Consider the following 11,522-nt stretch of genomic DNA (forward strand, 5'->3'; position numbering starts at 1 on the left):
CCCACCCCCGCCCCTGCCTGGCAGGCCAAGTGGCACCTCCGCCCCCCAGCGCTTCCGCTTCCGGGGCACGCCCCGCTCCGCCCGCGCTCGTGCTGGCCACGCGGTGCCCGAGCCCAAGATGGCGGGCGGGGCCCCGGGGGAGGGGCGGCTCCCGCACCAAAGATGGCGGCGCGCCCCCGCCTTCCGCGGGTGCGCATGCGCTGGCGGCGCTCTGGCCGCGCCAGCTCGATGGCCGGGCCGTTGGCGGGGCGCTTCCGGCGGGCGCGGGGCCTTCTGGGGGATCGTCGCGCGCCTCTTTTCCGCGGCGGAGCGAGGAGCGGGAGCCGGGATGGTGAGCGGGGCGGGGCGGGCGGGGCGGGGGGGGCCGCGGCTCCGGGCGCCTCCCGCCGCCCCGGGACGGGCGGGGGCGGGGGCTGGGGCGGCCCGGGGCGCCGGGCCGGGCCGCCTGCCCCACGGCCCGGGGCGGGCGCGGGGGGGAGGGCGCGGCGGGCGGCGGAGGAGGCCGCGCCGGGCCCGGGCGGGCGGCTGCACGTGCTGGCGGGCTCCGGCCGCCGCTGGGGCCCCGGCACAAAGGCCTCGGAAAGGGGGAGGGGGGGGGAGCCTTCCGGCCCCGGCCTGGAGCGGGCTTGTCCGGGAGCCGCGGGCTCGTCCCGGGGCCGTCCCGGGAGCGCAGCCCCCCTGGCGAGGGCTGCTGCCTGGAACGGCGTTGCTGGCGGGGCTGTTGCCGCCCGCCCCGCTCCTCGGCGCTCCTCCCCGGCGCTTGCAGGAGGGACGGGCTTGCGCTGCTGGAGCGGCGCGCCAGGCGCCGAGGCCTGCCCCTCGCCACAGGTTATCGCCTCCCTCCGACACAGCCGAGTGTGCTGAAGCAAGTTGCTGCCCTGCGGTGGAAGGACAAGTGCTGGGCTTGCAGCAGAGTTCTACGTCTGTCTGGCACTTCCCCCAAAGCAGATAGCTTCTGATAGGATGAGCAGCCACAAGCCCTGTCCATGTTGTCCGAAGTGACACTTAAACCACTTTTTCTGCCTAGCAGGAATAACTGAAAGGCATTTAAGTGTGTGGTGTACTACCTGTATTTGCATCACTGCACATCTTATTCTTACATTACTTATTTCTCTTCCTTTTTAATATATATTTTTTTTTTTACTTCAGTGTCTATAAACAGACTACAGTTGGTAGAATCTGCTTTGGGCAGATGCTGCCTAGCTCCTTAGCCCTGAGAGTTTGGCTGCCAGCACTGCCTTCACCATTTTTACAAGGTTGTGCCAATAACTGGAAGGCTTTCTAAAGTGCAGCACAGCTGTGCTTTAAAAGAAAATGCAAGAAAATCCAACATATGCATCACATGTCAAAGAAACCCAGTTTTGTTAAAATACTGAGTTGAGCTGAAGAGAGAAAGATGTGTATCAAGTCAGACCCCACAAATGCACTTTCAAGACACTGATGCTAAAATCACCCAGCTTTTTGCAAAACACCCTGGTTGAACTGGCTGATGCAGCTCATCCCTGGGTATTAATAAGGGAACCTTAGTCAGATGCTCTAAGGAAATTGGAGTTGCAAGTCCTGGAACCAAGGCTTGTCATCAATGACCGATCAGTAACAATGGTAGTGCTGCAAAAAGTACTTGGTAATAAAAGCTTGGCAGAGTCATCTGGACTCCCCTGGTTGGATGTGCCTGTTCAAGCATAGTGTGCTTGGGAAGAGCTAGATACTAGCCCCCCTTGGGGAATTCCTTTCACATCTAGGATCCTCTGGCACACATGCAAGTGGACTTACATGGCCTAGTTCTCTTTGTATGATTTTTGTTACAGTGTGTAGCTCTGAATTCCCCCCTTTTTACACTTCTGATTGGGAAAAGTCTTACTGCTTCTGTTTCTCTGCGTAACTTTTTCCTAGGCTTCTTTGAATATTCATGTTATTTGAGACAGAATTCAAAGAACTAAAAACTATATTCCAGGCACAGGAACACTATCAATCATGGTACAAACCTTTGTACTATTCACTTGTATGTTCCTTGTACATCCTTGTATTTGCCATTCTTCTTTTCTGTCGCTGCATTTGAACACTGAAGTGATCTTTTCAGTGATATGTCCAAGGTGTGGGTCAGGATTTTTCTACAGATTGGCCCAATACTGTACTTTGATATTTGTTTCCAGTGTGTCTTACTCTACAGTTAGCTCCGTGAATATTATGTGTTCCATGCTCACCTCATATATTAGCATCAAAAATCTTGGATCCAGTTAGCAGCACTGAAAATGGTGTTTTATGGCATGCTTGCAAACTTTCTGTGCTGTGCAACCTGTTAATTAGATCACAGAGTGTGTACACTCCAAAAATCTTACTTGTTCTTTGCTGAAGTTACTTGCTGTAGCTAAGTGAAAAATATTATAGAAATAATCCAAGCAACAGACTGTGCAATTATCTCAGTCTTTCCTGCAGAAGATCAAGCTTACAGACTCTGACACTTGGAACAGTTATCTGTGCCATAATTAGTGTTTCAGTAGACTCACTGAAGTGTGAAACATCAGCACATCTGTTTTGCAGGAAATAATATTGAATACCAAGTGTGGATTTGTTGTATAATTTGTGTTCCTTTGAAGTGGAGTAAGCCCAAGTAGGTATTTGTGTTAACGTTTTTTAAGGCAAGACTGACATAGGCCCTCCTTGCTCTAACAGCTTGCTTTTGGAATAAAGAAATGCACTAATGGCTTAGCTTTTGTATGTTGACTTTATTGCTTTGCCTTTCTGTTGAAATAGAAAATACTATTTATGGGGTATTTTTTTCAACACACTTCACTGGTGATTTTCCGTGGTTTAAACTTGGGTAAGTATTCATAGGACTTACTGGAAACAAAAATTATTAACACAGTTTACATGAGCAGTAAGTGCTAATTGAAAACTATGTGTGTCCTTGATTGTTGGTTCAGTGTTTAATAGTGCTTCATTCAGATAAATAACTTAATGCAAACAAAAAATGATGCAGATTTTACAAGTAACCTGTTTTCTTGGGTTTTGTTTTGTTTTCCAGTCTCACACAATTCTACTTGTCCAGCCTACCAAGAGGCCAGAAGGCAGAACATATGCTGATTATGAATCAGTGAATGAGTGCATGGAAGGTGAGTGCAGATGTGGTAGGCAAAAACTGCTGTTAAAACCCCATTTTTGACATATTCCCAGACTTGCTCAGCTAGAAGGAGTTTCTGTTGATGTTTTTCCTAGGGTAAATCACAGTAAAATCCAAAAATGTCTTATGCTTTTAGTTTAGTGATGTTTTAGCAAACTAAAAATAGCTATTCATTGTTTCTGAAACTTACTTTTTATATTAAATCTCTCTTTTTGATTTAATTAGATTGAACCACATTCAGCTCCTTAGAGGAGGCAATATTCTTGATGCACCCATGCAGCAGACTTGTCTGAATGCAGGATCATTGCAGGATCAGAGCCAAACTCTCTCACCAGTTTTTGTGCTAGCCATGTTAAGGAAAGGTCACAGCTAGAAATAATACCTAAAATGAAGGTATTTCTGCGTTTGATACATAATCTGCAGCCTTGTGGCTTGTGTGCCAGAGAAATTCTGCATGACTTTTAAGAGACACATAGTGAGCTTGGAAAGAAGGTTGAACTACTACAACTGTATGATTTAAATGTGGAACTTATTATTAAAGGTTCTACTGCCAGGAAGTTTTGCATGGCAAACAAAAGCATAGTAAAGACCACATAAAGCCTTTGTGCTCATTTTAATACTATATTCTTCACAAATGTATCTGAATTATTTATGCACTAGTTTAAACAAAATTGGTTTGAATTAATATACAGTCTTGTGATGTCACTCTTACCTCAGCAGCCCTGTTGGATTCTCATCAAGAATTATTTACCTTCTGAGAACTGAGTAGCTTTGTTTGACATTAGTTCTCCTCTTTCTCAGGTGCTTGTACAGTAGGAATATATGTTGCAATTGCTGCCTTCAAATTATTAGAAGGTTCTGGTTGCAGCTTACTGCTTGGAAAGTTCCATCTTTGACAGAATAAAACTTTTTCTTCTTGATGCTTCTGTCCATGCATTTTTCCTTGTATTATAGTACAATGTTTCAGTGCAAGTACCTGGAGTAGAAGCATTGCAACTCTGCAAAATCTGAGTAAGAAGTTTACATCTGTTTTCATGGTAGTAGTTTCTACATTTTCCTCATATCCCCATAGCTGAAGAAGTTTCAGCAAATGCAGTTGCTACTTTTTTAATATTACATTGGTAATATTAAATATTTAATAATTAATAATAAATAATAAAAATTAATAATTTAATATTACATTGGTAATCTTTTTTTCTCTGTAGGAGTCTGTAAAATGTATGAAGAGCATCTGAAGAGAATGAATCCCAACAGTCCATCCATTACATACGATATCAGCCAGTTGTTTGACTTCATTGATGACTTGGCAGACCTCAGCTGTCTTGTGTAAGTTCAGTTGTACCATTACAGTGACGTAGAGAATTTGCAAGTCTTCCATGTAAACTCTTACATGTTTTATGTGAAATCTGGTAATATTCTGGGGTTTTCTTTCAATAAGCATGTTAGTAAGGCAGCAGGCATGCCATATTCCCCACTTTAGTTAATTGCATAGGAATAAAGTATCTCTAATGAAAGCTTAGAAACTGACAGTTCCGCTTGGATTTTAGTCACAAATACTGCAGCCCCACAATTCAATACAGCTACATGTATTATTAATGCTAGAATATTTACATTGGGGCTGTCTCTACCCTTGTCCAGTTGGTCCAGTTGTTAAAGAGGCAGAATGATTCCAGAGTTTATTCAGCTGAGGCTTTCTAAGATCAAAATGCCAGAAACTTTTAAAGTCAGTATCTGGTGTGGACATTCCTGCAGCTGTGCTGCTCTGTCTGAAAACCCCGTACAAGTCCTTGTATAGCTGCACAGTGAACAACCTTTGCCAGTTAATTCCAGTTTAAAATAAAAACCTACTTTAAAAGCACTGAGCATCAGGTTGTTTTCCCTTGCACTCCAATGTGCCTACAGAATCTATGTTACAGATAGTGACTTATTACAAATGCCATTTACCAAAATCCTCAGCAGCACGAGTAAGACAGGATTACAGTTTCTGCAGTTACCTTGTTCCTAGACATTCTGCCATGTTTGATCTGCAGGTGTCATCATTCTGGACAGATGCAATTAGAAAGGCTGACTTCATTTTAGTTTATCTAACAGGCTTGCTGTAGGAAGTAGCAACTGTTTTCTAGTACAGTCCTATGCCTTTCTTGTAAACTGAATGTTGTGCCAAATTCTGCTTCAGCTTATAGTTTTCCACCAGATGGCACATGTAGCACACAGTGTACCAGACATGTCTCGGGTTTATGAAGATTCCTAAAATACTTACAATGTGGTCTCCCTCTGAACCATCATGAATGGATTGGGGCAGGGGTGGAAATCACTAACGTTCCTAAAACTAATATCTCATCCTTTCCAGGTGCACTGGAACTGCTATTATTGCTTTGTCAACATATACTGAAACACTTAAACTATGGCCTTAAACCAGTCATGCTGGGATTTAAGTAACAGGGCTCTTGTTAGAGACAGCATGCTTAGGGTTTTTTTCCTTAGGTATGAACTGTAAAATATTCTGGTTTGAGTTAACTCTGGATTTTTACTTTGCTTTTTACCAATGACCATCTCACCTTTATGTGATTAGAAATATGTGTACCAAGATTTAAAGACTGACTGGGATTTCAGTAGTTCTTGACTCACTCACTGAAAGTTCAATCTTCATAAAAGAACTTTGAAGGGGAAAGGAAGGCATGAATCTACACAGATAGCTTCATGCAGTTTGCTTTCAGTTTTTGGTCCAATTCTGCTTCAGTTCAACAGTGCCTTGAGTAACTGGCTTCTCTGGCTCTGCCAGTGAATTACTTCTACCAACTGTCCCCAACTAGTGAAGAAAATGAGTCCATGGGCTCTTGTTTTCAGTTTGTCTCCTATGAAGTGTCCCTTCTTGTTAGCTGCAAGCTTGCTGTCACTATCCACTGGCAAGAATCCTACGTCATCTCTCTCTGAGTTTACCTTTGCTCCTGGAAAATTGTGCTTTTGTTCATTTTCCAAAAAATCTATCAACAGAAGTGGAACATTTGAAACCTCACATGAACACTTGCTTGAATTAGTGTAGAAGAAGTGTTTGGCTTACAAGACAAATTAGACTAGTTCCACTAGGAAGCATTCTCCCTCATTCTGAGCTCCAGAATATTAAGCTGTTCTGTTTGTTGTCTTCCATAAGTAATTTTGTATTAATGAATTAAACTCTGAACATACTGTGATCCAATCACTCAACAGTCCTTGGAGCATCTAGGTTTATGTCAGGTTCTTACTAATCTGTTGACTGACTGGTTTTCAGGGAACAGGATAAATCTCTTTTAAGTGGCGATCCCCATCTACTTCTGATATTACTTGTGCTCTGTGCGCAACTTTCTGCCTCATACCCTTGAGGACACGAATTGTTTGTGAAGTTCTTCTGGTCGATGTACTGGAGGACAAACTGATACTACATTATTATTTGTTTCTCTCTAGTTACCGTGCTGATACTCAGACATACCAGCCGTACAATAAAGACTGGATAAAGGAGAAGATCTACGTCCTCCTCCGCAGGCAGGCCCAGCAAGCAAGCAAATAATGGGGGCACCATCATTACGTGGGCTTGGGGGAGGGCTTGAACAACAGGTGTGTACAGAGTGTAGTAGTGAACGTTTTGTATTATAGTCATCCTGTTGCCATCCTGTTAAACTCTTTAGCCAGGACTGAATGTATTGTTAGAGGAGCAAGGATTTAGTCAAATTTGATTTTTTTTTTCAGTGTAAATGGAAAAGAAAGTGCAACATCTTCAGCAGAGTTTTAATTTGTTTTTTTTCCTTAATTTGTTTTTTCCAACTTGTTTTGCTTAGCCAACGGTCCTACCCAATTTGAACCCCTGGGGCTGTTTACTTTGTACTTCACCACATTCACTGGATGTGCCCTTCTGAGGGGTTTTCAACATTTAGTTATGTCCTTGAGGCGGTCTTAACGGGGAATAAAAAAACAATTACCCTTTAGTTAAACTTGAGTGCTGACTTTTGTGTTTTCTGTCAAACAACGCATGTACATCTTTCTTGCCTGTTTGCCAAAGAATGGGGCTTGAAAGGTTATGTGGACTGAACCAGCAGTTGTTTGCTGTATTACAGAATGGCACCAATTCTAGCCTGCTGAGTTAACTTCTGTGGCCTAGTCTTGACTACCGTCTCTCCTGGTGATCTTTGGGAAACACAGCAACCCTCTCACACTTTAAACTTGATCTTTCTACAAGGCATTTATATTCAGGAAAGTGTGCCTGCCAAGAGCAGGCTGGCTGTATCACATCACAGGCTCCATGAATTAGTCTATTTCCAAATGTCCCTTGAGAAAGGAATAGGCAAAAAAGCAAATTGTTTTGATGGGAATCTGCCCCAAACTGCATTTTCTCTTTAAAAAGGATAAGGACTTCACTGCTTATTTGCACTGTAAAATTGTATCTGCCCCTAGATATCCATCCTGAACAGTGACATCTTTGTTGTTTTGCTGTACTTAAAATGTTTAGATTGGAGGAAACATTAGACCAAAAAATACTGCAGGTAGACAAGCAAGGCTGGCTTGGTGCTTTGTGCCTTAGTCTAGAGCTTGTCTAGGTACAGATTTGAGTCTTACACTGCACAGGTAAACTTAACCAGGAGCAGTTCTATTAACAGAGGGGTGTAATTCTCCAGTGCCCTTAACTTCCTCATGCACATCAATAGTTTCTGATGGATTGGCTTAAGAGAATGTGAGGTCAAATTGGCTGTCTCTAGTAAAATGGTTTCACTGAAGTGGTAAGTAATAGCTGCTGAAGGCTTGGAATCAAATTACTGAAGAGATAGAAATTGCTAGAAAGGTATCAGGAGGGAGTGTTCAAAACTTTTTTTCTGCAACATGAATAAAAAAATTAGAGATTAGACCTACTGGCTCTGCAAGTCTAGTGACCAGGCATCAATGCAACCTGCCAGTGTAAAAACATGCTTTCTTTATAACAAATAGTGATTTTTCAAAACATAGTAGGTCCAGAAGTATATTAATGCACTTAAGGTTACTTAAATCTGTAAATACCTCTTTTATGGAAGTATTATATTCAAATGCAGTTTGACACAATAAGTAATTCTTAAAAATTTACTATTGTCCCATTTAAGGTATATAATAAGCAGTGTTACTTAAACAGCTTGTATAGCTTATCCTCCTGTACGACAAGTAGTAAGACAGAATGTTCTTTCCTAACACATGGATTTTACTTCTGGTAGATGTTTATAATGAAAAAAAAAAAATCTTCAGTGCTGTCATGATGGATCATTCAAGGTAGGATGCAACTTTGGAGTCTTTAAATGAAGCCAACCATATATCCCTTCTCACTTCCTGTCACATTAAAAATAGTGGTTTAATATTTTTCTCATTCTCTGAGCTTGTTTTCAATTTAAGGAAAACCCACAACATTGAGTCTTTCCTTACTGCAAAAAGTGTAAGGAGCATGCTGAATGTATAATAATCAGGAACCTGTAACATAACACAGCCCTTCCTTCAAAGATAACCTAAAGTTTTATCTGATTAAAAATACCTGTTTTGGCTTTACTATAACAACTGTAAACGGAGACCAGTAAACAAGTAGAAAACATTGATTTCTCATGGTAGAGCAGAAAAGGGGAAGGAGATACTTCAAAGCAGGTGGTAATAAATGTCTCTTCTTTATGGAAAGGACTTTGTGAAGGTATGCTTTTTGGAAAGTAGAAGGTAAACAAGCTTTAAAGTCAAGATTAATTTACAGTAATTTTTTTCAACACGTAGACTTTTGTGGTCATCACAGTAATTGAAGTCTTCATGGAACTGGAAAAATGCAAGTACGTGTTCCTTTTGTACCCCTGGAGGCAGACTTGGCCTTCTGCTGATATGAAGATACGGTCTAGAAAGGGACTTGGCCTTCATCTCTTCTCCCCCTTGTCACCCAGCTGCAAGTCTTTTTTTTTTTTTCCTAAAATAAGTTACTAGTTAAGACTCTCTAGTGCATAGTTCTTGAGCTGCAATTAATATTTTTTAGAGTTGCCTTTTACTTTATTAATTATTCATGAAACAACAGATTTGTTGCATAACTGAGCAGCTGACTGAATACACTGAAAGGAAAAAACATGCTGCAGCAGCTACCTGACGTGCAGCTGGTTGGAAAGAAGAACCTGGAAAGCTGCCTGCAACTAATTGCTGCCTACAGGAATACAGGGAGGTGGGTTAGGAGCATTTGGAAAGATTCAGTGCCCTAGTAGACTGGCACTCCAGTAATACAGTCTTTGAGCAGGCCAGGTGAAAAATTACTCTCCAATTTGCTTCTTGGTTCATTTCCAGTAAAGGATGACAGACATGCCTGCAGGACTTTCTCCAGTTGCACCTGTCCTTGGAGGCACAGGACAACACTTATACTAAGGCATATCAAACATTTGCCTGAGTCCAGCTACCTTAAAAGTGTGGTTTGTCAGCAGCACTTTGCAAGTAAAGCCATGGACAAGTTGCATGATGATAGAAAGTACGTCAGAAGAGAACCCGTCATCCCGCACGTGCTTTCCCTGTGACAGATTGGGGCTTCCTGCATAACGGACAGGCACAAGTAGCAGTGTTGGTTGTACCTGCTACAACGTGGGAGGACATGATAAAGTATATTTGCAGTTTCTGCAGGAGAGCAGTATGGTTTTGGAAAACAAGGATACAGAATGGAATCCAGAGACCTCATGTTTCCAAAGGTGGAAATACTTAATACATACTTTTTTAAAGCAAATCCATTCAGCACTTACGAGCCCTCAGCCATCGCCAGGGGTACAGTGCAATGAGGGGCTTGCCTGAGCTCAGCTTGGCTTGTGGAGCCATGAATCATGCTGCTCTTTGCTAACCATGGAATAGACAAGGCCTCATGCAATCTCTGGATTGCTTGCTATGGATTTCAAGTTGAGGCATGACCGGAATGGTAGGGCTCATTTCTTGCATGGCCCTATGCCAAGGAAATAGTGAGGTGGCTGAGCTGATCTAACATGTCACTGCTGTTGAAAAGCATAATGCTGCTCCATGCTACCTCCAAAACAGAGCTGAGTGTTGTCGGGGAGGGGAGGACTGCCAAGCAGCACCAATAAGCAGAGCACCTCATGACTTAAAAAAAAAAATACCTCATCTGAGGCTTTGAGAACAAGATCAAGCATGGTAGATGCTGTTGCAGGAAACAGTAGATAAATTGTGTGTATATATATAAAGGACAAGTTTATCTACTGTTGCATGCTCCTGCTGTTCAGTAATGCACTGGGGCAGAATGCCCAGTACTGTTGTCTTGCTTTAAATAACCCTTTGGTACAGGCCAAAACCTTGCAGCCAGTTCAAGGACCTGGGTCTGATACAACCCCACTACAATTAGGATCCGAGTTGCATTTGACACCAGAATAACAACAGGATCAGTCTCTTACAGGAATCTCACCTCTGCAGTGTGCTGAAGGGATCGTGTGAAAAACAAAACTGAGTTGGTGTTCCTGCTTTGAGAGTGAAATAAGCTAGGCAGTTAAAAATACTTGTCCAGCTTCTTCCATGGTCACATTCTTTTAAAATAGACTGAAACCGTGGCATCTATCACAATATATCATAAGCACAGCAGGAAAGTAGCATCCCCATCATTACATCAGTCTGTTCTTGTGCTTAACGCCACTGTCATGTACAGCAGGGGAAAAGAGTGAACTGTACCTTGCCTTTGTCAGTAACTAATGTGTGTGCTTCAGAAAAGCCTGTTGACAGCAAGAGGAGACTTCACCACTCGTAGTATTTTTTGGGCTGGAAGAACCACCGGACTTTTTACTTGCATTAGGAAGAGGTAAAAAAGTTGCTGGTTGAGATTTCATTACCATATGGCCAAGCAATGATGCACTGAAAGCAAGGATATTGCCTACGATGACTTACTCTCAGAGGGAGGAGGGGAATACTCCAGCTACTTTGCTTTAGAGTACATAAACAGTTACATACATTTGCAATTCCCACTGAGTAACAGCCTGGTTGTGCTGGAACTCAGCTGTGTTGGAAACTCAAACAGTCCATCAGGAAAGCTAATAAACTGAAAAACCAAGTGTAGCTGGGTTACAAGTACAAAGAAATGTCAAGCTCCTGTTTTTAGATAGCTATGAAGCTGTTAAGTGTCTGCTGGAACCTGGAGAACATGAAAACAAATTAATTATAAATCTCACAGATTGGGGGATGGGGGGAAGTATTTGCAGGGCCACGGAGCATAATTTAGCAGTTCTCCAGCAGGAGACAGGGTAGGGCTGAGGCTAGCAACTGACTGAGATTCTCAGCCTCACTGAGCATCTGAGCCCCTCACTTTCCCTTGAAGTTTGGGAGTGCTGACTTCAGGATTTGTCTCAAGATAAGATTTTAACTGGTGCTAGCTAGACAAACTGCCAGAGTAAATCTGCTGAAAGAGAAA

General features: G+C 42.8%; 1 protein-coding gene across 1 annotated transcript; it reads left to right on the plus strand.

The window, feature by feature from the left end:
- Positions 1-217: 217 nt before the first annotated feature.
- ERH (ERH mRNA splicing and mitosis factor) lies at positions 218-7,091 on the plus strand. The gene is made up of 4 exons (XM_051621612.1): positions 218-331; positions 3,026-3,113; positions 4,327-4,447; positions 6,563-7,091. The coding sequence occupies exons 1-4, from the start codon at positions 329-331 to the stop codon at positions 6,663-6,665; spliced, it is 315 nt and encodes a 104-aa protein (XP_051477572.1). The 5' UTR covers positions 218-328; the 3' UTR covers positions 6,666-7,091.
- Positions 7,092-11,522: the final 4,431 nt, after the last annotated feature.

This window comes from Apus apus, chromosome 5 (assembly GCF_020740795.1).
Source record: "Apus apus isolate bApuApu2 chromosome 5, bApuApu2.pri.cur, whole genome shotgun sequence".
NCBI lineage: Eukaryota > Metazoa > Chordata > Aves > Apodiformes > Apodidae > Apus > Apus apus.